The sequence below is a fragment of the Vipera ursinii genome (genome assembly GCF_947247035.1).
Source record: "Vipera ursinii genome assembly, chromosome: 5".
Taxonomy (NCBI): domain Eukaryota; kingdom Metazoa; phylum Chordata; class Lepidosauria; order Squamata; family Viperidae; genus Vipera; species Vipera ursinii.
Genome location: NC_139518.1, coordinates 15,909,549 through 15,936,401, shown reverse-complemented (window position 1 = coordinate 15,936,401; position 26,853 = coordinate 15,909,549). Strand labels below are relative to the sequence as shown.

At 41.9% G+C, this 26,853-nt stretch overlaps 1 protein-coding gene across 1 annotated transcript in view; it reads right to left on the bottom strand.

The window, feature by feature from the left end:
* PLD1 (phospholipase D1) overlaps positions 1-26,853 on the bottom strand; it is a gene marked incomplete at its 3' end in the record, with an annotated part of 134,603 nt that overhangs the window by 17,945 nt on the left and 89,805 nt on the right. The window contains exons 13-20 of the mRNA XM_083364872.1: positions 25,812-25,922; positions 23,818-24,024; positions 13,884-14,085; positions 12,903-13,031; positions 11,953-12,071; positions 11,653-11,766; positions 9,101-9,211; positions 6,168-6,256 (exon numbers count right to left, since the gene is read on the bottom strand). Coding sequence (XP_083220998.1) covers positions 6,168-6,256; positions 9,101-9,211; positions 11,653-11,766; positions 11,953-12,071; positions 12,903-13,031; positions 13,884-14,085; positions 23,818-24,024; positions 25,812-25,922 — 1,082 coding nt within the window. The remainder of the gene's footprint in view (positions 1-6,167; positions 6,257-9,100; positions 9,212-11,652; positions 11,767-11,952; positions 12,072-12,902; positions 13,032-13,883; positions 14,086-23,817; positions 24,025-25,811; positions 25,923-26,853) is intronic.

The window sequence follows — 26,853 nt, the reverse complement described above, 5'->3', positions numbered from 1 at the left end:
TCCAGATGCTTGGCAATTGCCCTGTATTTATGACCACTGCTGTATACCAGGGTCATGTGATCACCTTCTGATAAGCAATGTTAATGGGGAAGCCAGATTCACTTAACAACCGTGTTATAAACTGAACAACTGCAATGATTCGTTTAATAACTGTGACAAGAAAGGTCGTAAAATGGGGCAAAATTTACTTAACAACTGTCTTGCTTAGCAATGGAAATCTTGGAGTCAATAGTGGTAGTAAGCCAAGGATTGATTACCTGTAATATAGTTAATGTATATAAATCACATACTAGCTTTCCAGGGTCATGGCTTGGACATACCTGGAGTAGGCAATCAAGAGTAGGCAATCTTTAGCCATAGATATATGGCCTGTGGACCAGTTCCTAGTTCAATGTTCAAATGTGCTCTTAAAGGGATCAGATCATACTGTACTTCTGGCTAAAAAGAACATTTTTTCCGAATCACTTGGGGGAAAAGTAAAGTCAGAATAAGAGAAAAAGAAGGATGTAGTCATAATCACATCAAGCTCTATCTAGCCCAAACAAACTGCTCTCGAGGGACGAGGGTCCAAAACTGTAACAAGAAGACATCTGTATTAATAGCTTCTGAAGCTAGCAGGGAAAAGAAGACCTGGTATCTGTTTGAAATGGATTGTTCCTAAAATCCACTGTTTATATAAGTAATAAAAATACATCCTTATTTTTGTAAAGACTAGGGTACTTTGTCTGTGTGCTTTTCCTGAAATTAGTTTTCAAGGGTAAACATACACTTGGCTTAAAATTAAAGACTATCATCTGTGTGAGACAGGACAGAGAACACATATGTGAAGTTAATTAACGAAACTTTTCAAAATTAATTAGACAAATTAATCACCCAGGAGCAACCTACTTCATTAAAAACAGCTACAGCATGCCTGGAAAAACAGAACATTTGTTATTTATTTATCAGAGAAACTGAAGTTGCAAAGATATGATCGTATTTATTAAATATGTTTCAATTGTCTCAAGGACTGAGAGGTGTATATTCAGAGGGTGGGAATTCTCCATCTGACCTTTCCATTAGAGGCAGTCCTTGACTTATGACCACAATGAGGATCAGGATTTCCACTGTAAGACATTGCAGTCAAGTTGGACCTGATCTTATGACAAATTTTACAGCAAAAATACAGCACCAGTCATTAAAATCCAGCTTCCCCAATGTTTCCCCCCCTGGAAATTAGCAAAAAAGATTGCAAATCATGATCACGTAATTGCAGGGCACTGCAACAGGTTGTAAACGCAAGTAGTCCTCAAGCACCAAATTGTGATCAGGGGCTGTGAGGTGGCACAACAATATAGACTAGACTAGAATTCTTTATTGGCCAAATGTGATTGGACACAGAAAGAATTTGTCTCTGGTACATAAGCTTTCCGTGTACATACAAACACAAAATGATCGTTCATAGATCATAAATCATAGTTTCAATCATTATTCATAAGACACAACACTCAGTGATGCTCATAGGATGCTAAATAAGCAATCAACATAAATCATACTAAGATACTGAATAAAACAATTAATAATAATTAATAAGCGCAAGTACAGGTCATCACTTTTTCCAAGATCTTTGTAACTTTGAAGCATTATTAAATAAATGGTCATAAGTCGAGGACTACCTGAACCATTTAAATAATTACACAAGAGCAAAATTTACAGACCAGAAAATGCAAAGGCAAAGTATTTTATACAGTATATATCTGTTATTTTTACCACTTACTGACCAACAGGAGGCAGTATATGACTGGTTTCATTGTCATTGGAACTTATCAATTTTAGATCTTAATCATATCAACTTATTTTGATAAGAATTGAAACTATAGATTTTGTTCACCATTATGTAGTGCACTCTGTATATGTAGGGGTGTGGGTCTATACATATGTTGTGTATGTTTAGGTGTGTGTCATGTATGTTTCACTTTGAGAGCGGGCAACTAAATTTCATTTTGATGTGTGCCATTGTGCCCACAGTAAAAAAATAACAATAAAGGTTATCTTATCTTACCTCAGAAGACATATTTTTCTTGTTTTATATTCCATACAAATCTATAACTCAGAAATGGGGGAACTGGGGCAATTCAGATGTTGCCAAACTACAACTCCCAGAAGTCCTAGCTAGCATTGCCAAAGGTGATATATGTCACCTCCAGGCTCCGATGGGAAGGATAATATCCCCAGTGCTCAGAGTATCGACACAAAAATCAGGTATCTTTTCTCCAATTCTCTTACTGAGAAACATTTTTGCTTATCTGTCTGCAGAACACTAAGTGGAAAAACAGAAAATGTAGCTTGATATTTTGTTTTGCTACCAAATGGAATTCTGGAGATCCAATTTAGTTGAAACATTCGGGCTCTTGCAGCATAAATGTTGATCTGGAAGCCAAGCCGCAGGTCTCACTATCAGTCAAGCTTCTGCAAATGCTCTGGGGATTGAGAATTGATCACTTGCTTTGATAGGAATACAATTTGTTACAATGCCTATGCCACTACCTGAATCACAATTATACCCAGGGAAACATATTCTGCCTCTTTAGCTATATTCTGTGCCATGGAAAACCAAGGCTCCATTTAGAATTATGTAAATGCACTTTTCATTTGCATAACTTCTTCGGCTAACAAAAATTGTTGAACCTGTAAGCAACCTGGAAAGGTTTCAGCCAAGGCCTTCCTAGAGGCTCAATAGTTTAAAAAAAAATTGTGGAAACTGACTACAAAATACAAGTAGTCCCCAACTTACAACCATTCATTTAGTGATGGTTGAAAGTTACGATGGCATTGAAAAAAGTGATTTATGACTGTATTTCACACTTATGACCAGTGGTGGGATCCAGTCAGTTTGCATCACTTCGGCAGAACCGGTAGCTAATTTTTTGTTGCCCAGGCCCAGAATGGACTTCCGGAAGCAGCATCCACACAGAGAACCGGTTGGTCACATATTTGAATCCCACCACTGCTTATATCTGTGTTCTGGTTATTTATTTTCTTCTGTGTCTTTATTGGAATGGCACCACAGACACCTTAATAAAGAAGAGGAAAGAATGGCATGGACATCTCTCAGTAAATTAAGATAGAAGGCTCATATGCTAATCTAGAGATTCATCTTTTTCTTTCTCTCTAGGACTTCCTGGCAGCTCCTCTCTTATAATTAATGCCTCTTTGAAAGCTTGGTAAATTCCCATTGTGCTTTGTTTCATGTATTTAAGGATTTCTTGACTCGAGACCAAGCAGCAGAAAAGTCCAAGCACAGATCAAGCACATATATCCCAGAGTTCAGTGGTGGGATTCAGCCAGTTTGGCAGAACCAGAAGCTAATTTTTTGTTGCCCAGACCCAGAATGGACTTCTGGAAGCAGCATCCATACAGAGAACCGGCTGTTCACATACTTGAACCCCACCACTGCTTACAACTTCAGCATCCTTGCGCTCGTGTGATCAAAATTCGGACGCTTGGCAACTGACTCGTATTTATGACGGTTGCGGTGTCCTGGGGTTACGTCATCCCCTTTTGTGACCTGAGAAGCAGAGTCAAGGGGGAAGCCAGATTTACTTAACTGTGTTAACTAAATTAACAACTGCAGCGATTCACTTAGCCACTGTGGCAAGAAAGGTCATAAAATGGGGCAAAACTCACTTAACAACTGTCTTGCTTAGCAATGGAAATTTTGAGCTCAGTTGTGGTCATACGTCGAGGACTACCTGTAATAAGTAATGCCACCCTAACCACGCATAACTCCAAACGAATCTCCCTGAATTTAGGAGGGCTTGCTCCTGACCAGATGTAAATAATTCACTTACAGGCACATATGAACCAGTTGCCAAGTGTCTGAATTTTGTTTGCGTGACCGGTGGGGGTGTGTGTTTGTGCAATAGTCATAAGTGTGAAAAACAGTCATTTAATCACTTTTTTCAGTGCCGTTGTGTCTTTGAACAGTCACTAAATGAACTGCTGTAAGTCGAGGACTACCTGTATATCCCATTTGGTTTTTTAAAAATAATTGTGCCATTCGGTAACTGATTTATATTTGGGCCTGAGGATTCCAGAAATAATAATAATAATAATAATAATAATAATAATAATAATAATAATAATAATAATAATAAACAACACTGTCATAAACTCACTGAAAAGCAGCAGTCTAGGAAAAAAAGCAGGAACTGAAAAGGTTATACATGAAAGCTGTTAAATCCAAAGCGGCTGTAACAGTCTCACAGTTCAGAGATGATCCAGGGCTACAACGGCTAATGATTGGGCTTCTTGAAATGCAAGCCTTCCTTTTAGAAATTCCAGACAATTGTCAGTGTTCTTTCTCGCCCAGACTATGCGAAGCTACAATGCTCTTCAAGACATTGTTAGGTTAGAATATTCCACCCTGCCAAGACCTTTCATTCCCTTATATAAAAGGTAGTCACTTGCCATTCAGGTAAACAGCAACATTTTACATATCACTTAAGTGATTAAACAAAGAGAAGTGCAAAAGACACGCACGGGCGTGCATGCGCACACGCGTGCACACACACAAACACACACACACACACACAAACCTCAGTTCTCATCAAGCTTTTAGATAGAGAAGGAAAATCGTGGCAATATCTGTCAACATCAAGTGAGAAGGTGTAACATGTTATTTGGCCCCTGAGTTTCAACATTCTGCCTATAAATCCAGACTTATACTGTGGGTGTGACAAATCTGCCTTGGACAATGGGCCCATGTTGTTGAAAAGCTGCATCAACCATGAGATAAAAGAAACATACACAACGACAGAAATCTACACAGTAACCTTTCTGGCCACGCGCCACTGATGGATATTTATTGTTTAATTCATTTCAGGAATAGGCTGAGAACTTATAATAACAGTCCGGATGAATATGGCCTGTCCACTTCCATCATCGCAAAAGGAAGCAATATTTTTCCCTTGGGGTTCCTTGGGGATATTGGTTGTTTTCTTGCAGGTGTTTCATTACTTGCCTAGGTACAATCATCAGTGCTAGCCTAGCCTAGCCCATCACCTAGCACTGATGGTGTATCCTAGTCAGGTAATGAAATGTCTACAAGAAAACAACTAAGCTCTGAGAACACCAAGAACCCTGAGCTACAAATATTCTATTATTCTTTTTTTCTTATGATAGCTAAAGTATAAAATAATATCAGTGCAGTATTGAGGACTGTTAAGTTACTGCTTGAAGTTACAGTAAAATTTATTTTTGTTTTATCAGAAAAAAGAAGGCCACGTCTATTTCAGTTTTCTATTCTATAAAATCTGCCAATTTTTGAAGATTATCTAACTTTTAATTAGCTCATCATATAAAATGTATCTGGACCAGGGCTTTTTTCCTCATAGAACGTTCAGAACGGAGTTCCCGCACCTTTTTTGGATGGAACCTTCTAGGGTAGGCAAGGCAGGTTGCATGACATGTGTGAGTTCCGGCACCTCTTTCTTTTACAAAAAAAGCACTGATCTGGACAATTCTGGTTCCGTCAGCCAAGAAACAGAGATGAGCACCATGCCTTAGAATTGATGCAACTTGACAGGTAACTTACTATCTAACTTAGAAGGCTTTTAACTGTGCTTCCCCTAGGTTGCTAGAAAAGTCTAAGCCCGTGGTGGCGAACCTATGGCACACGTGCCACAGGTTGCACGCAGAGCGCTCTCTATGGGCCTGCGTGCCATCACCCCAGTCCTAGGCCTTCAGCTGGGTTTTATAAAACTTTTTCACTTTAGGCCTCCTCTGCCTTGTGCAAAAAAAAAGGTTTAATCAATCAATTTCAACTTCTGGCAGAAAAAAAAAAGATCTCACAAAGTTGGAATTGATTGATTGAACTTTTTAGTCTCACCCAGTCTGCCATTACCACTGCAGCCACGCCCACCCAATGGGCCACGCCCACCCAATGGGCCACACCCATCCAATGAGCCACACCCAGCCAGACCTGACGCTACATAAGTGGGTTTTGGGTTGCAGTTTGGGCACTCGGTCTCTAAAAGGTTCGCCATCACTGGTTTCTAAGCTAATGTTTCTCAATCTTGGCAAATTTAAGTAGGTCTGGATCTCAATTTCAGAATTCCTCAGCAAGTTTTTTCCACTGCAAAAATAGTTGCAAAACACCCCCCCCCATTTTTTTGCAGCTAGGTTACCTGTAAGCTTTGAGAATTCTGTGTGCAATGGCATCACCAATTCGGTTCGACACAAGTTTGTCATCGGCGCAGCTAATAAAAAACTGGTTCTATAACGGGGGAAAGAAAAACAGAAAGCAATTGCACACATTTATGCTGCTAACAAAACTGAGTTATTGCATGCTTTTAATGTACAATATATGGAAAGGCAACCCTTTCTAAAGGAGTAGCTCTGGGATTATTTGTAAGATTATTTTGTGAAATCTGACGAGAAGAAGTCAGAGAATATTGGCTTTTCTAAAAGTGGAATCTATAATTAATAACCTTTTCTTCCAGTGACTACCTTAGCCTCAGGAAAGCACTGAGCAAAATCCCAGTGCTTTCTATTTACATCGTGGCAATATCTGGCAACATCAAGTGAGAAGGTGTAACATGTTATTTGGGCCCTAAGTTTCAACATTCTGCCTATAAATCCAGACTTATAATGTGGGTGTGACAAATCTGCCTTGGACAATGGGCCCATGTTGTTGAAAAGCTGCATCAACCATGAGATTAAAAAAAAGATACACAACGACAGAAATCTACACAGTAACCTTTTTGGCCATGCGCCACTGATGGATATTTATTGTTTAATTCATTTCAGGAATAGGCTGAGAACTTAGACTGCTGTGCTCTCAATGCCCTGGGAAACAACTCCCAGAATTCCTGCTGGCTGCTTGAGAATTCTGGGACATTTATTTCCCAACACTTCTGAAAAACACAAGGTCATGGAAAGTTCTGGCTGGAATATAGTATTTCATCAAAGAGTGCATCTTGGAATGAATTCCAGAATTCTCAGCCATGCAGAAAGGTTCCCTAGCAGACAGATTAAAGTTTCTTCAATTCTTGGAAGGAAGAAAGTTTCTCGAGAGACGCCTCTTCTGAAGAGCTGCATGGAGCACAGAGAAGGCAGCAGATCTTTTCAGTGATAGACACCACTTTCTGCAATATTCTTCCCCTGCTCTTTGAGGATTTAAGACAATTAAATCTACATTTTTTCCAGTGGCCTTTAACTATGGACTGTTATCGCAGTGATTTTCATTTACAAAATTATTTGCTTTGTTTCTCTCAATTATAACATTATAGTATAATGGGTTATACTCTGGTAGAGTGTAATAATGGTATAGTATAATCTACAACAGGGCTTTTCAACCTTTTCACCCATTGTACCACTTTTAGGATATGGCAACATCCGAGTACCACCAGTTGCCTAGCAAAGTGTTAAAAACTTGATGACCACACACACAAAAAAAGGAAAAAAGTGATGAAGTACAGGTAGTCCTCGACATACAACAGTTCGTTTAGTGACTGTTCGAGGTTACAGTGGCACTGGAAAAAGTGCCCCCCAAGCCACAGCTGAGCAAGACACCTGCCTGCCCGCCCGGTGGCACTCTTCCTCCTGTCTGAGGGTTTCATTGTTGTGAGCATTTCTGTTGAGCATTGGCAGTGGGGGTGAGGTGAGGGGTGCTTGGTTTTTATCCCCTCCCCTCTGCTGGGTGGTTGCAGCAGGTTTTGGTCACTTCACATGACCCTGGGACCGCCATAAATATGAATCAGTTGCCAAGCATCTGAATGTAAATCACAAGACCAGGGGATGCTGCAACATTCCAGCTGATCGGTGCTTCTTCTGGGCTCAGAAGCGCCAGGATCAGCGCCGGGCTCCAGCTGGAGCCTGGCGCAGATCCTGGAGCTTCCGCTGAGCCCTGACAGCCCCGAAGAAGTGCTGATCCTGGTGCTTTCGCTGAGCCCTGACAGCCCTGCAGCTCCAGCCATCTCTCGCTCAGGCTTGTGCAGTGCTGCCACCGGTTCAGCTCATTCCCCTCCCGTGCTACCACTTTTCTAGGATGGCCGTGTACCAGGTGCCAATGTACCACAGGTAGTACCCGTACCACTGGTTGAAAAGCCCTGATCTACAAAGACTGGGTGGCTAACAAAGAAGCAACATTATAACATTAAGTTATAATATTGTTTCTTTGTAACTCACCCAGTCTTTGCAGCTTGGGCCAGATAAAACTGTAAATCAGTCAATCAACCAATCAATCAAGAATAACAAAAAAAATTGCATTGAAATTATTGGAGCTCTGCAAAGGAATGTTTAATTTATATTTCTCATTGATAGAATTTGAGTATCTTGAGTATCCTTGATCATTCTCATCAAACACAAAAAGTTTATTACAACGATGAGCCATAGTTTCTGAAGGTACACTCAACATGACACTTCTGTGTGCATGAAGGAAATAATGAATTGTGACTCATTCTGCACTTTGAAAGTCTACCATTTCAACCCAGAAAGCAATAAACAGGCCAAAATTACACAATAGAAGCAGACTCCTATAAAATGCTGGAGTAAATTCATATTATCTTTCCCCAAACTGAGAACCTTCCAGTTATGTGGACTTCAACTCCCAGGGTCCTCCAGCTAGTGTGAACATTACTGAGAATTCTGGGAAGTGAAGTCCACCCATCTGGTGGGCAATCAAGCTGGGAAAGCCTCATTTATGTTACTGTTGGCCTGATTTCTACACAAGACAACATATAAGACAGAGGTCTTCAAACTTGGCCCTTTTATGACTTGTGGACTTCAACTCCCAGAATTCCTCAGCCAGGCATGCTGGCTGAGGAATTCTGGGAGTTGAAGTCCACAAGTCATAAAAGGGCCAAGTTTGAAGACCCCTGATATAAGATATGTGATGGAGAAGAGGCCCAATGATTCCATCCAACTCCAGGGGACAACCCACCTGGCCTTCTAAGGCAGCTGCCTCCAATCATGAAAATACTCCTACTTGGGCACATATAGGCAAAGACAGCACTATTTATGTCACTGAAGAATTTTAACCTATATGAAAACTATAAATATAGCCTCCCGCTACTTTCACTGAACTGAGCCAGGTCTTCTACACATAGCAACTACTTGCCTCTATATAGATGTAGTACTTGCTGTTTTCTATCACGCTCACATAGGCAGAATGGATCGATTCTTCATGGTACTTAATACCAGCAGACCAGTCGGCAGCAGAACGAAGCACCTGGGAGAGTAAACACCAGTTGTTGTTTTTTTTAAAAAAATAGATAGATAATCATATACAAGGAGTTTCTGTTTCACAGCACCCACCCAGTTTTAACATAAAAACCGAACTATATGCAATGGTTTGGCTCTGTCAGCTCTGTCTCCTAAGAATCAGTTTCTGGCAGAAAGTCTTAATATGACTTTTTGTTGGATTAGCACAGGGGTCTTCAAACTTGGCCCTTTTTATGACTTGTGGACTTCAACTCCCAGAATTCCTCAGCCAGCATGCCAAGTTTGAAGACCCCTGGATTATCATGTCGTCTGAAGCCCCCATTTGTGGCTTATCATCGAGCAAACAGTGGCACTGAGTGAGATGCGAACCCACTCGCTGACTGACTGCAGTTGTTGCTTTTCAGCCTTGCCTGAAGGTGTTGGGACACTGAACATGCAAGAACTGGCGAGCTGAGAATGAGGTAAACTCTATTGCTGGACTCTATCCATTTTCCAAACAGGAAGCAACTAAGGGAATATCAGACAATAATCTCAGATTGTTACTAGCTTCATCTGAGGAGGCAAAAGGGAGAGGGAGGAGGAAGGGATTTCTGTCAGCAGAAGATGGTTTTCCTAAGAAAATCAGTAGAAAAACCTCAAACAGCTCCTACCCCTCTTACCAGCCTTAACACAACAAAGCATTTCGTTCCTCTTGTTTGAAAAGAATGATGTCATCTGCTAAAACTCTTGCAGGTCATGAACTAGTGGACTTAAAAAAGAGGAAAGCAGATTCCTAAGAACAGTTTCACAATATGACAAAGGGAAATTATGAGTCCTGCCTCACTGGATGTGTAGGAGAAGGAATTGTCTGAGATCTACTTTAATTTACATTCTTGCACTGCGGTAGCAAGTTGGATCCAATGGTCCTATATTGTCTATATTAGATAAAACTGCTTAAATTGCAATATATAGTCAACTTTGGATAACCTAAGCAGGTTAGTACAGGTATAGTCCTTGACCTATGACCAAAACTGAGACCAAAAAGTCTGTTGCTAAGCAAGCTGACTTTTAAATGAGTTGCGCCTGATTTTACAACCTTTTTTTGCCAAAGTTAAGGGAATTGCCGTGGTTGTTAAGTGAACTACACAGTCGTTAAGTGAACCTGGCTTCCTCCATTGACTTTGCTTGTTGGAAGCTGTCTGTTAGTGGCTACTGCTGCCTCCTAGCTAATCAAAAAGAGAAGGACAAGAAGTGGCATCTTTAGGGCTATCTAGACTGAGAAATTAAAAAAATAATAATAATCCAGAAAACAGCGGTGGCAAGTTACTTTTGTTGTACTGTTACCAAGGAAACTCCATGGTTGTGTACATGACATCCTTAGGAGTCACGCTCAGTTTGAAAAGCTTTATCTTCAAATTGCTGTGACTGTCCCAGGGATAGGCAACCTTGGCTCTTTTATGACTCGTGGATTCCTGAGGAATTCTGGGAGTTGAAGTCCATGAGTCATAAAAGACCCAAGGTTGCCTACCTCTGCTCCATGCCTACAATGAGCAAAATAACTCTTTCTTTGTTCCAGCAAAAGGTTCCATCAATCATTCTCATTTTTAAAAATGTACGATAAAACATTTTTTGTTTGTTTGTTTTGCTTTGAGATGATGATTCTCCTGTTGAAAATAAATTTTATCTAGCCAGGGGCCTTATCTTGCAAAAGCAAAGGCCAGCAGATCATAAAGTCAAGGAAGACAAATAATTTTCAATTTCACAGCATTACAAGAGAACAATCAATGCCATCCACAATCGCCTCCTTTGAAACTTTTTCTTACCAACTAATTGTGTTTGGACAAGTCATTCCAACTCCTAAGATTTATTTCCTGGGGAACAAGAAACAAGCTTTCCCCATCTAACATTTTTCAAATCATCTTAGACTGCAACTATCCATCTCGCAAATAATTGAGAAACGTGAAGAGCTTTTCCAGAGAAGAGTATCTGTCTTCTCTTTCTCCCATTCCCATTCCTCATGATTTAGGAGTCGAGAAACATATTTTCCTGCCACATTGTTTAAAAGTTTTTTTTTATGAAATTGAAGTGGTAAATGGAAGCCTACTTTAGCGATACAACTGGGAAATGTCTTTTGTTAGTAGATTCCAGAAGGCTGCTGAACATTGAGTGACTTTACCTCCGAGTAAATATCCTCAGGGGTAGCTTTGTCTCTGTTTTGAAGGATGGAATATTTTATATAGATGTTTTTCAGCGGATAAGAAAAATAAAAGGCTGTGGATCTCTTCCACAACCTTTCCTGATACATTAGGGATGTAGAAAGAAGAAAGGTGGCATTTAATCTATGGTTCAGAACAATTTCAATTTTGGAGTCATTTTATAAGGCTTCTTATGATGACAGAAGGAATCCAATGTCTAACTTGCCAGTTATGGAGCAGTTATACGTTTTCATGAATATTACAACATTCCTACCTGCACTTTGGCGTACACAGCCTCGGGGACTTGATACTTCAACTCATCAGCTGTTCGCTGAGTTTTTGGCAACAAGAAAGGGTATGAAAGGGACCTGTATTTGGATTTCATCATCTTGTATCATAAAAAAAGAAAAAAGAAAAAAATGAAAAAAAATGAAAAAAAATTGTACTCAGGTTAAGATTTAACATGCCGTATGACTGTGACATCATTTTACTTCTTACAGACTAGGGATTCAGAAGATTCCTAATCACTGAATAATTGTTCAATTGAATAATTTAAAAACTATATGAAACCCACCTTTGTGAAGTTCCAGCGTTGAATGAAGTGCCGCGCTACATCCCGTGCAGCTTTGCCATGGACTACAGAGGCAATGTCATGCCATGGCATCCTTGGCATGGTATAGCGATCAATAAAATCTAAAAGGGAAGCAGCAACAACAAACAAACAAACAAACAAACAAACAAACAAAATGTCAAGAGCCCAAAGAACCACCAGCTATTCTTGAGTATGCTACCAACACTTGGTTGGCTATTGTGGGAAATAAGATACCCAATCACCTAGGCCAGTGATGGTGAACCTTTTAGAGACCGAGTGCCCAAACCGCAACCCAAAACCCACCTATTTATCGCAAAGTGCCAGGGGCCCCATCAGCATTGTGGTGCCCTCAGGGTGGGTGGGGGTTGTGACCCACTGGGTGGGCGTGGCTGTGGTGGTCATGGCAGACTGGGTGGGCGTGGCCACCTTGATGTTGCTCATGGGAGGATGCCTGTGGGGGCTGGGCAGTATTGGGTGAGATCCAGAGGGTCTCTGGTGGGTGGGGCGGAGGGCAGAAGGCTTGTCCTGCAGGGTGAGGCAGGGGGTAGGGCAGGGGTGCCATTGCTGTGGGGCAAGGCAAGGCGAGGCAGGAGCAGCTGCTGCCTGACACCATCAGCCCCTGAACACAGAGGCCAGCGAGCGCATGGGGGTGTGATCTACCACCTCTACTCGAGCTTGCTAGCCGGCTGCTTTGCCTTCTTTGTGCTGGGCAGGGCTGCCTCTCTGGGTGCCGCTGGTGGCCTAATGGACCTGTGCAAGCTGCTGGTGGTGGCAGGCATGCCCATAGAGAAGGCTCTGAGTACCGCCTCTGGCACGCGTGCCATAGGTTCGCCACAAACCTAGGCTTTTGCCCTCTGCTAGCGAAATATTGTCACAAATTCCTTGGTCCCACTGACTGTCCAGATATGATTCTAACTTGCAGTGATGCTTACCAGCAAAGGGTTTATCCAGTTGGACCCAATCTTTAAACACAAAGTTGCAATAATCTTTTCCATGCCAGAATCGAGTTTCACCAAGAAGCTCTCCAACCCCAGTCTTCAGACTGCGGACTGAGCCTTTACCTGTTTCAAACAAAACAGATTCAACACAAACACAAAACAGATTTTTGGAACTTGGTATTAACAGTAATCTCAATTATTATGAAAATATTTAATCTTTAAATTAATACCAGTCATGCAACCACAAAGCAGAGCAAGCAGAATGTTATTGTATAGAGTAAGGGTCTCTTCTCTTTCCTTCCCTGCCTCCAACAACATGTGTTAATGTCCCAGAGCAAAGAACATTTTCCTATTTTCTTTCTGTTCCTTCCATCTTACAAAGAATAAATAATATCTTTATTGTTACTTTCAATGTACACTAGTCAGCATGCATTACAGTGAGATTTCATATCACCAGTAACAGTTAAGTGAAGTAAGTGATCACTGTAACAAAGAAGTGTGAACAGGAGTTATGTTCATGTTCCTGTACTCTCTGAAGCATCTTTTAAAAAAATATTTCAGAAGCCTGGCACAACCCTTCTTTATATATCCTGGAGATCAGTCTAGCAATAGTTGGTGTTAGGAATGAGGAGAACCAGTTCCAAATTGCCATTAGATTGTAAATCTCATTGACCTGAAGCCATTCAATCATCCCAGCTTCATCATATGTTCCTTGTGAAGATAAGATAAGAGATATTATTTTGCTCCCTTGAGTTGGATGTACAGCATATATAATAACCTGAGTGCCACCTACCTTTATGTTGCTCAACTTTTCCCTATTTTATGAAGAAATTTAATTGATTGATTGATTTTATTTGAATAAAACCATCAATTCATTTTTATATCATCCTCAAAGTTCTTGAGACCTGCCTTGAAGGGATTTTGACCCTGAAATATGGCACACAAATACAATGAATAAGTAAACAAATCACTCACAAGAATCACTGTCTACGCTGCTCACGCTATCTGCGTGATGCATAGTATGTCGATGGAGCTGTCTGTAGATGCTGAATCTGGCAAATTTCTTGGGTCTCCCTACTCCTTTCATTCTTGAAGCTTCTGGGGCATTGTCACTGCATCCTTGAAGAGGTGTAATTACTGGAGGCTCCATCTGAGGTTGAACAGTTTCAGCTAAAGCCTTAGGGCAGAAAAAGGACAAATAAGGTTCAATTTAAGTATGCGCTTATGTATCTGTCTTGGAGAAGGTGGCTGCTAAGAATTGACACCTGATTTGGTGGTATGTAATCAATTGTAAAGGGACGTGGTGGCTCAGTGGGTTAGGACACTGAGCTTGTCGATCAGAAGGTCGGCAGTTTGGCGGGTCGAATCCCGAGTGCCGCGTAACAGAGTGAGTGCCTGTTACTCGTCCCAGCTTCTGCCAACCTAGCAGTTCAAAAGCACGTAAAAATGCAAGTAGAAAAATAGGGACCACTACGGTGGGAAGGTAATAGCGTTCCATGTGCCTCTGGCGTCTAGTCATGCCAGCCACATGGCCATGGAGACGTCCTTGGACAAACACTGGCTCTTCAGCTTTGAAACGGAGATGAGCACCGGCCCCTAGAGTTGGAAATGACTAGCACACATGTGCGGGGGAACCTTTACCTTTACTCAATTGTAATCAACATGTATCTCTGTATATTCAGAATATGTAACAGCCCTTATATGCATATACCTATAAATGAGGATATATCAAATCTGCCAACATCCGTAAAAGCCATCACAACATTAAAATGAGGACCTACAGTATATCATGATGTCATAATGCAAATAGTGCATTTATGTAATGATATCATGATGTCTAATATAAATGTGCAAATCATGTCTTTTTAAAAAACAAAAACATTCCATATTTATCATCACTTGCTCTCCTTGCCCACAGATGCTTTTGGACCAAATGAATCAAAGCTGCTCTCCAGGGAAAACGAATGAGCTATGAAGAAGAGCCTTCCTATTTTCATTCAAAAGCGACCCAGATCCACAAGAACTACATCACATGCCGTTTCTGAAAAGATGGACAGGTTTAAAGGGAACACATAGAATGAACTGCAAGAATGGAACTGCAAACGGAAGTAAATATCCAAGCCAATTCTTTGGCATGGATATTGCAAAACGAGTTGTGGTTCCGTGTGTTTACACTCAAAAGATTTCTCACTGCATGTTATAAAAAAATATTAGAGGAAACACTTATGCAGTAATCTAAAATCACAGTTCTTGTCAGGACCCACCCCGAACCACGTCTTAGGAAGACAAAAACTCTTGGAGTCAGGGTTTTAGTCCAAAAGAAATCTTTACTATGACATGCTCGGTTGTAGGAAATGAGACAGGGCTTAATATTTCCACGATGTAAACCCTTTTAAAGAGTTCCCGGTTTAACCCCCCTTAATCCCCATTTGGTCAGTCCCCCCCATCCTTCCTCTCGTATCGTATCATCCATCTCGTGGGAAAGAGGAAGTTAGGACCCCTTTGTTTATTGCTGACAAAAACCAGATGCTAGCCCCCCCTTTTGTTTCCCCAGTTCAAAAGGCTTCTCCTTTCCTTTGAAATGCCTATTGCCGGTTCAATACACATCTATCCTCTTCTCTTCGGGAGATGACAGAATCCATGGGATAATGTTTGAAACATTCCATTTATGAATATGATATAAATGGATTCTGACAGTCCGCTCTCCTTAGAAGAAAGATGTGTCCATCTGTAGGGGGAGAAAAGAAAAGAGAAGAAAAAATAACATGTGTAAATGTTAACTCGGTTTGTTTGGATATTCTGTATGAAATCTCTTAAGCAGCTTTGGTGCTTTAACGTGGTGTTTGCTGACCCATTCATTTTCTGAGGAGGGGAGGTGTTTCCAAGCCACTAGATATTGAGTTGTTCCATGATGTCTCCTGGAATCCAGAATTTCCTTCACCTCGAAATGTTGTTCTCCTTCCACCATGATGGGAGGTGGTGGTGGTGGAATTTTTGTTCGTAGGGGAGATTGTTGTTCTCTCTTTATTAGACTGCAGTGAAAGATTGGGTGTATTCGTCTAAGATTTTTAGGTAGTTCTAATTCAACTGTTACTGGGTTTATGATTCTTTTAATTGGAAAAGGTCCAATGTATTTTGGTCCTAGTTTTTTACAGGGTTGGAGAGACTTAAGGTATTTTGTAGACAGATATACCATCTCTCCCACCTTGAACGGTGTGGGATCAGATCTTTTCTTGTCTGCCTGTGTCTTGTGTGCTAATCTAGCCTCTGTTAATGCTTTTCTGACAATAGGCCAGGTGTATTGTAACTGAGCAATCCATTCCTTTAGTTCTGGAATTACCGGTTCTTTTGGAGTTAGATCAGGTATGGGGTTGAAGCTCTGGCCTGTGGCTACTTGAAAAGGAGTGTAACCTGTGCTGGAGTGAACTGCGTTGTTATATGCCACTTCTGCGAAAGGCAGCAGGTCTGTCCAATTGTTCTGCTGAAAATGTACATAACATCTTAAATATTGTTCAAGTACAGAGTTAGCCTTTTCTGCTTGCCCATTATCCTGAGGGTGATGACTAGATGTCAGTCCTTGGGTGGTTCCTAACAGAGATAAAAATTCCTTCCAGAATGCTGAGGTAAATTGCACCCCTCTGTCAGATATGATGCGTAGTGGTGCTCCATGCAATCTGTAAATATGTTGTACAAAAAGTTTTGCTAATGTTTTTGCAGTAGGAATTTTTGGGCAAGGTATGAAATGGACTTGCTTAGAGAACAGATCAGTCACAGTCCAGATAACGGTGTTTCCGTTGCTTTCTGGTAGTTCCACAATAAAATCCATGGCTATTTCTTTCCATGGGGCTGAGGGATTCGCCACTGGTTGTAACAGTCCTGGCGATTTCCCTTGTAACCTCTTGGCCATTGCGCAAATTTGACAGCTACCCACATAGCTTTCTATGTCCTTTTTCATAGATGGCCACCAAAATTGCCTTTTAGTTAAGTGTAAGGTTTTTACAAAGCCAAAGTGTCCTGCTGATTTTGTATCATGGCACAGTTGCATGAAATTGATTCTCTGTGTGGCAGGTATATATAGCTTCTCCCCCACCCACGGCAGTCCATCTTTAATTGTGCACACATGTTTATTTTTCTGGAACCATTCATCACTTTCCAAAGATTTCCTGAATTCTATTCCAGTTTGGCTATCTACCTTTGGTTTCATTTTTTCTTGTGCCCTGGTGGTGACTGGTGCTGCCAGTTGTTGTTCCGGTACAAGTGGTTTAAAGTCAGTAACTCTTGTGCTGTTATATTGGGGCATGCGGGATAATGCATCTGCCAGGAAGTTCTTTCCCCCCGGTAAGTGTTTGAGAGTGAAATTGAATCGGTGAAAGTGTTGGGACCAGCGGGCTTGCTTAGGAGTGAGCTTCCTGGGCGTTTTTAGTGCTTCTAAATTTTTGTGGTCAGTCCAGACTTGGAAAGGTATTTTATTTCCTTCCAAAAATTGACGCCAAGTTAATAATGACCACCTTAATGAGAATGCTTCCTTCTCCCATATTGGCCATCGTTGTTCAGTTTCTGTAAGTTTCCTGGATGTATATGCGCAAGGTTGCAACGCCCCCTCATCATTTTCTTGTAGTAATACGGCTCCGACTGCTACGTCGCTCGCATCTGCCTGTATTACAAAAGGTTTGTTGGGATCTGGGTGTTTAAGTACAGGTTCCGCAGAAAAGAGTCTCTTTAGCCTCTCAAATGCTGCTTGACATTCCATTGACCATTTCAGAGGCTGGCTGGGTTTCACGGGTGACCCCCCCTTCGTTTTCAGCAAATTTGTGAGGGGCATGGCTATTTGGCCAAATGCAGGGATGAATTGGCGGTAGAAATTTGCAAACCCCAGGAAACTTTGCAATTGCTTCCGTGTGCGGGGGGGTGCCCACTCTAGTACTGCCCTGACCTTCTCTGGGTCCATTTCGATGCCCTCTGGGGATATGCGATATCCCAGGTAGTCGATTTTTTCCTTATGAAATTCACACTTCGATAATTTAGCATATAAATGGGCAGCTCGCAATTTCTTCAGGACTGCTCTGACTAGTCTGATATGTTCCTCTTTGGTTTCTGTGAAGATAAGGATGTCATCGAGGTAAACCAGGACCCCCTTATATAGGTGCTCTCTCAGTACGTCATTAATTAATTGCATAAAGACTGCGGGGGCCCCTTGCAGTCCAAATGGCAATACTTTGAATTGATAGCACCCCATTGGGCAGTTGAATGCAGTTTTCCATTCGTCTCCTTCCTTAATCCTAATACGGTAGTATGCTTCCCTCAGGTCTAGTTTGGTAAAAATCTTTCCTTTCGATAGGTGGGATAGCATATCCTTCATTAGGGGAAGGGGGTATAGATTACATTCACTAATTGTATTTAGGTTCCGGTAATCTACAACCAAACGAAAGGAACCATCCTTCTTCTCCCTGAACAGAACCGGGGCGGCTACTTTGGGTTTGGCGGGCTCAATAAATCCTCTTTCTAAGTTTTTCTTTATGAATCTTTCCATTTCTGCCATTTCCCTTGGGCTCATGGCATACATCCTGGGTTTTGGGAGTTTTGCCCCAGGTTTGAATTCTATGGTGCAGTCTGTGGGGCGGTGGGGGGGGAGCTCATCTGCTCTTTCCTCACTGAAAACCTCAGCCAGGTCCCTGTATTCCTCCGGTATCTCTGTTAGCCCCTTCTCTTCCCCCACTGCTGCTTTTTCCTCCCTCTGGGTTGGGGGGGTGATTGGGGGTTTTACGTTTTCCTGTTCCCCTTTTGGGAAGTTGAGTTCTGCAGTCCTCCAGTTTATCCCGGGGTTCCATTTCTTCAGCCATTCCAGTCCTAAAATCATTGGGCATGCCATGCCTGGGGCCACTATAAATGTTATGTCTTCCTCATGGGACCCCAGGGACATGTGGAGTGGTAGAGTGGCTAGGGTAGCTGGTCCCCCCCCTGCTATAGACCCGTCTAATTGACTGAAGGAGATTGGTTGTTTTAGCCTCCTCACTGGGATGCTCAGTTCCTCCACCAGTGTTGGGCTGATGAGGCAGCGGATGCAGCCAGAGTCTATCAAAGCTTTTATTTCATTTGCTTTTGGTGCAGAGGAAGCTAATATAGTTACTGTCTTAAGTATGGGTGGAAGAGGTCCACTTACCAAAGGTTCTCCCTCTGAGCTGTCTTCCGAGGTGTCCACCGCCCCTGCAGTGTAGGCCGGAGTCCAATCCCAGGTTTTGGCAGAAATTGTGGACTCTACAGCCTCTGTCCCCTTCATGGAAGATTCTTTTGGGTTGCCTTGAGACTTCCCCAGCTTTTTGGAAGATGGTGCCTCTGTTTTGCGTGGAGGGGCTTTCGAACGACATTCTGCAGCACGGTGGCCCTCTCTCCCGCAATTGAAACATCCCTTTGATTTTTTAGCCGTGGCCGGTGGGTTTTCCCCCTCACGTGTTTGCTCGAGTGGCGGGCGGCCCCATGGTTTTCCTCTGCGTTGTCTTTTCAATAGGTCTATTTCCACTTCCTCTGCCAGGACATACCAGTCATCGAGATGGTAGGGGTCTCCCCGAGGCAGGCAAGCGTCATACAGGTCGTAGTTTAGACCGTCTTTGAAATGGCTGAGGAGGATGTCTTCTGGCCAGTTCAGCTTGCTGGCGATGGCTCGGAATTCTTGGGTATATTCGGCCACTGTTCTCCTGCCCTGCCTCACCGTCTTGATTCTCTCCCGGGCCTTCCGGTCAGCCAAAGGGTCCTCAAATCGTCGCCTCAAGGATGACATGAATCGGTTGAAGTCGTTGAGTTCTGGGGCGTTGGAGTCATGCAGGTTTACCACCCAGTCTGCGGCCGTCCCGTCCAGGGCAGATTGCACAATTCGGATGCGTGTTTTGTCACTGGGGATGTCCCGTCCGTACTCTTCCATGTAGCTGAGGACTTGGGTTAGGAAAAATCCCAGTCGTGATGGCTCCCCCTTGAATTTTGCTTCCAGGGGTGGGAATCTTTGGCTGGATCGTTGTCTGCGCCGCGGAGTGTATCGCTCCTCATCTCGATCCCCATCTGTGGGTCTGGGGGGGGTGGGTACCGCTGAGTCAGCGGCTCCTGTTCCATTGGACGGCCCTGGGGTTTCAGGTGTTGGGTCCCTTCTGTTACCCCTCCAGTTGCGACCCCAGGTGTTGTGGTTTCCAGCTCTCTCCTCCCTTAGTGAGCTCAGGGTTGTTTTCATCAAGTCAATAGCTTTTTCCAGAATCCGCTCTTCCTCACTGGCGTGCAGGGAGTTCTCCATCTCTTGTTTCCATTCCGGTTGGTGGTCGCTCCGTCTCAGGGTCGCTTCTCTCGAAGCCTTTTTCCACTCACTTTTCCTTCCAACGCCCATCGACCACCTGGGTTTTTGTTCGTGCTGCTCCGTTTCCTCCCAGGAGGAATATGATGCCTCAGCTTCCCAATGTTTCTGGGAGTTCGGCTGGGGGGAAGGCTCCTTCTCCGTGGGGCTTTCTTCCCTTCTTGCTTCATCGTCAGACATCATATTTATTTGCAAAATCCCCCGGTAAGGTTCTTCTTCCCGGGTTGATTTTCGTTGAAGCCCTGTCTAATGTCAGGACCCACCCCGAACCACGTCTTAGGAAGACAAAAACTCTTGGAGTCAGGGTTTTAGTCCAAAAGAAATCTTTACTATGACATGCTCGGTTGTAGGAAATGAGACAGGGCTTAATATTTCCACGATGTAAACCCTTTTAAAGAGTTCCCGGTTTAACCCCCCTTAATCCCCATTTGGTCAGTCCCCCCCATCCTTCCTCTCGTATCGTATCATCCATCTCGTGGGAAAGAGGAAGTTAGGACCCTTTTGTTTATTGCTGACAAAAACCAGATGCTAGCCCCCCCTTTTGTTTCCCCAGTTCAAAAGGCTTCTCCTTTCCTTTGAAATGCCTATTGCCGGTTCAATACACATCTATCCTCTTCTCTTCGGGAGATGACAGAATCCATGGGATAATGTTTGAAACATTCCATTTATGAATATGATATAAATGGATTCTGACAGTTCTCTTCAACAGATGAGTTCTGGATTCTGAGCTAAATGTCAGTGTGGCTGAATATGCTAACAGTTGCAGCCCATATAGAATGTTTCCTGGAATCTTGAAACAGCTCCAGCTAGTTCACAACCCCACTAGGTCCATCAAGTGATGCTGGTGTATGGAAAGATGGTTTCATGCATGTGTGTCCACCACTGAAAGGAAAGAAGAAACCGGCATTCTCCAATTCTGGCAAGATCGCAACTCCTAGCCTTCTCAATCTAACATTGATTAAACCGTTGATACTCTAAGAAATATACCAGCTAATGTGATCTGGAAAAAATGGTGTCTAGACTAAGGACTTTGATGCTAGGGTTGATAGGGTTGATGCTAGGATGTCAAACCAGTTAGTAGGGCTGCATTATCCTTCTCATCTTTCCTATTAACTATTCCTTTATCATCTTATGACTTTGTTGTCTGTGTCTCATGATTTATGTTGATTGCTTTTATTGAGTATCCTACGACTATCCCTGAGTGTTGTATCTTATGATTTATGATGACTGCGTTTTAGGATTATGATCATGATTTATCATTTGTTGCTTGTATGCACACTGAGAGCTTATGCACTAGAGACAAATTCCTTGCATGTCCAATCATACTTGGGCAATAAAGAATTCAAATTCTAAAAAATAAAATAAAATAAGACCTGGGGTGTCCCAACTGATCCTGCAAAAGATATTCAGATAGAAACTGAAGGTGGATAAGATATTCAGTTTCTACAGCATCACAGGGTGTCTGCAATCCACATTAAATTGGCTTGTTAGCAGGGAAAACATTGTTAGCACTGCAGGTTAAAAGGCACCAGAAACTGGATGCAGGAAATCTTATTTGATAGATACAGCCCTTTATAAAATGACTTCCCATGAGCTGAGCCTGGTAGAAATCTTAAACCAATTGCCAGGCACCTCCACTGACCTGAGCAGCTGTCTAAATGTCAATCTGAAACAAGGTAGGAGAATTACTTTCTCAATTTCTTGTTGGTTTTCTGAAAGACACAATTTAAAAGGGAAGGCAGCTGACCTATAAAATATTTGTATGTATTTATTTTACACAGACGCAACACTAAGTTCAGAGGACTTGGAGATCAGTAAAGTGCAAGATACCTGTATAATTTAATTTTGGATGGGGATATTAGTAAATTAACTTTAGAATCTCTTTAAGAAAAAGCACACACTTTTGTTCTGTTCCAGCCTACGACCGACTCTGTTTGTGTGTCAGGGACAACCCCTTTTTTCCTTTTTACAGTCAACAGGCTGGAAAAACCCAACCAAATTTATTTACAGTTCAAACAAAAAAGCAACAGCATATTTCCTTCAATAAATAAATAAAAATATCAAACAAGAGTCAACAGACAAGAGTTAAACAGAAGTATCAAGAACAGACCAGGACTCTTTCAGAATGTCTTCAAATGGTTGCCTTCAGCAACCAGCCCCGCCCACACCTTCCCCTTTTATTATCAGTCCCAAGGCGTGGCTTCTCACTGCCTTCTCCTCCTCTCACTGAGTTGCCTCATTGATTTTCTCTGCTCTGCTCTGCTGGATTACCTTCTGCTTCTAGCGTCTCTGAACAGATTCAGCTGAGTCCGAAACCTCGTGCTCACACAGCTGAGTCTCATGAGGAACATGACTGTAGGGGCCAGGCTGAGAGTCCTGCAGTGCATCAGAGCCTCCCTCTGACACCAAAGGCTCTCCAAACCCCTCCTCCTCCTCCTCAGATTCATCAGACTCAGCTGCTGGGACCACAGGCTGACACCGAAGCACAACAGCTTTAACAAAGTGAGCGAAATACAAAATCAACTCTGAAAAAAACAATGATCAAAATCTGATAGAGGTCATCCCATGTTCCTTTGCCTTTTCTTTGTGGCATCTTATCAGTTTAAATCAGGGTAGGAAAGGACCATAAATAAAAAAATGTCATACATTCCTTGTTGTTACCTAAATCAAAGTTCTCTGGAACCTGACAGAAAGGTCATAAAAGACAACCCCGCAGATCTATGAGGTATTTGTGAATATGATTTTATCTTGACAAAATTATCTTGGGAATGTGTACGTTGATGCATATATTTGCTTTTTTTAATAATATAACTTTTATTAAGAATTTTAATTAAGTATTAAAAAGTAATAAAAACTCAACATAGAGAAAGAAAACGTAATGGAAGGAAAGAATAGAAAGTGCTGGGGAAAATAAAAAGGAATAAAGAAAAATGAGTTGTAAACAAATAAAAACAAATTTAGCAACTCTTTGCCCCCTACAAGGTTAAATAAATATCTCTTCATTCCATATTCCATCCTTTACCTATAAGCAAACTCATAAAACATTAATCCTAGTGTGAGCAAAAAGTCCTTAAAGGGTTTCCAGAACATTGCCAAACAAGAAAATCTTATTTTAACTGTGATCATTTTACTTTTTAAGTCTTGATCTTTAATTCAATCAAATATTTATTTATATCCCACCTTCCTTATTTTTACAAATAACTCAAGGTAGCAATTATATCCAACACATTTTTCTCCTCCTTATTTCCCCCACAATACAACCCTGTGAGGTAGGTTGCGTTGACGAAGATTGGCTAGCCCAAAATCACTCAGCTGGCTTTCATGGTTAAGGCAGGACTAGAACTCACAGTCTCCTGGTGATTGGTCCAAAGTCGCCCAGCCAGTTTTCATGCATGAGGCAGGACTAGAACTTACAATCTCCTGGTTTCTAGGAACAGGTTTGATATTGATGTTTCCTGAACAAGCTGAAGGTAGCACCAATCTCAGAAGTAGCTTCCCTGATTTGTGTAGTCCCACCTCACCAATGTGTGCTCTTCCCAATGTGTGCTCTTCTCAGATTGTAGAAATCATACTTACAGAAAGATTCACTGAGGACTCAGATTTGGCTGCTGTCATGCGTTTCACACTGCCCACATCTGTCAGTCGATGCTCGTTGTCATCCCATCTGCCATACGCCAAGTCTATGCCACCAACAAAAGCCACGGATTGGTCAATGATCACCAGCTTTTCATGGTGGGCCCATAAATAAACAGTAGATGACACATGATCAGGGTGCCTCATTACCTGGAAAGGAAACACTGACCTTAAAATCAAGTGAGTTATAGATAAAGATTTTAATCTAAGGTAGAAACCTTAGATGATCAAAAATTCCATATGGGTAAATAAATACGTAAGATACCCTTTTTGAGTAGGTTTTTCTCCATCGCATTCAACCAGCATGCTGCCCCAATTGTGTAATCATTCCTAAATTTAGGAGGACTTTCTCTTTGGCTAGGTTTAACACCTTCTTTACACTCAACAGTGAAGCAAGGTTCTATGCTCACAGGGAAAAGGAGCAACTTTGAGTCATTTTGTATTTTATTGTCCCTGATTTATGTCTGGAGTTGTTATCTCTGCTTCTAGATAAATGCCTTGGTCACTCAGATTCATTTTATCTTTGACCTGTCTGATCATCTTGATACTGTCTCAATGAATGCAGCCAAAGACAGGCAGCCCTTGGCTTACAACCATTCATTTAGCAACTGTCTGAAGTTACAGCAGCATTGAAAAGAGTGACTTACGACTAGTCCTTGCACTAACGACGGTTGCAGCATCCCCACAGTCATGTGTTCAACCAGCACATATTTATGATAATTGCAGGAGCCCAGAATCATCTGATCCTGACCTGCTACCTCCCCAGCTGGCTTCCAACAAGGAAATATTCACTTAATGATTGCATCATTCACTTAACAACTGCAGCAATTCACTTAATAACCATGACAAAACAAAGTTGTATGAGTTGTGCGAGTTGTACGAGTTGTGCGAGATGTGCGAGTCATTTAACAATGGCCTTGGTTAGCAAGGGAAGTACCAGTTCCAACTGTGGTTGTAAATCAAGGATCACCTCTACTGCCTATGGAGATTCTCAGTCATCCAGTTCATGGTTGTCCCAAAAGTGTTTTTTCAAAAAGCAATTGGACTTTCTTGGTTTTTCCTTGAAGACGTTTCCCTTCTTGGATGAAAAGTTACCGGTAAATGTTTTCAAGGAAACCGCCCCCCCCCCCCAAGAAAGTCCACTTGCCTTTTAAAAAAGCACCTTTGGGGCTACTTGTACTCTTTTGCTATCTCTAGTATTCAATAAGTATCAACTAGAAGGTTTGAGGTATCATTTTGCTCAGATGAGCTGATTATTTAGTTCTACTTTATTACAACTGGCAACATTACATTTCCACAGTTCTTTATAGCGTTGTTTATTTGGGAATAGCATGGGTTATGTATATTTCAGTATGTTTTATCCTTTGACTTTCTTTTGATCTGGTCTATGACTATAATAAAACTGAACGAAGGCATGTGATTTCCTCCAGAAGAACGAACAGGACTGATTTACTGGCAAGGCCAAAACGACAGAATGGAAACTACTTTGTGTATATCTTTCGGACATGTCCTTGTAAACATAATAGAACATGATTTTGAGTACAGCACTAAAGTACTGTTTCTTCCCATGCCAATCTTGAAGTTGTTTTGTGAATAGAGCAACAGTTACTCCATGGAACTCACCGCCTCAACATGGAGCAGCTATTCTTGAAGATAAATAAACAGTGTAATTATTGTGTAGTGGGTTGTGGACCGCATGGCAATGAGGAGGCAGATGAGTACAGCTCTTTATTTGTGGTAGGTGCATAATGGACAAAGGGGGTTACCTGGACCCCTTATATACTTAGCTAGGTGATGCTCTGGCCAATCCATCCATCCGTATCTCCCGCCGAAACCCTTTCAGCCAATCCAACCACAGCACAGCGCCCCCTGGTGGTACCTGCAGAGCTGCTGCTCACCCCATACATAACAGTAATTGTTACAATGGATACAAATACCTTAATATTAGGATGTAGGCGCATTAGAGTCCTCTTGGTATATTCACTGTTGATACCCAGAGCAAGCTCTAACTCTTTGTAGAGCATCACAAAGATTCTCACTCCCTGTTGCTGTCAGAACAAAAAAAAATACCAGTCATATTTGCTGCCTGCAGAACCAACTAAAAGATTCATGATTGCTTTAGACCAGTGTTTATTTGTTGGGGTTATGCTACAATAGCAAGCTGGGCAATCTTTTGTGGGTCAGGGGTTAGACTTAGAAGAAGGGATGTTAAGAAGAAGAATGATGCTACTAATGGCCCAAAGTAGGTAGGATTGCCTAAATCTATGGGTAAAGCCAAGATTTTGTTTTATTTTTTTCTGCACAGAATTAAAAATATGGCAGCCTATTTCACAGTTTGAATTACAATTTACAATTTTTTCTTTCTTGACAGTGGCAAGAACACGTGAGGTCAATTTTCTGTAAGCATACTGTGTAAAGTTTTTTTTATCCCATTTATATCCCACCCTTCTCCGAAGACTCAGGGCGGCTTACAATCTAAGAAGCACAAATCAATGTGCTTCGCAATAGCCTTCATTCTATGTATATGCCTGCTTAGTAGGGCCTTCCCCCCCCCCAGCGGCATTTTTACAAAGTCAGCTTATTGCCCCAAACAATCTGGGTCCTCATTTTACCTACCTCGGAAGGATGGAAGGCTGAGTCAACCTTGAGCCTGGTGGGACTCGAACCTGCACTAATTGCAGGCAGCTAGTGTTACTTAAGGAGGCATTAGCCCACTGCTCCACCAAGGCTCTTTAGTTGGTGAATCAGCTGAACAAAGGGGCTTGAAAAACCTCTTGATTTGCCCGCTCTTAAAACAAACAAATAAAAATGGGAAGAAAATGGACCACAGTCATTAAATGCAACAAAATACACATTTTACTTATTGCTATTTGGTTTTTATGAGCTACAGCTTGATTTCTGTATCGGCTTCAACTATCCATGAAAACCTACTTCAGGCTTCCTAACTTTTGAACTGGGACAAGCTGCTTCCTAGAGAAG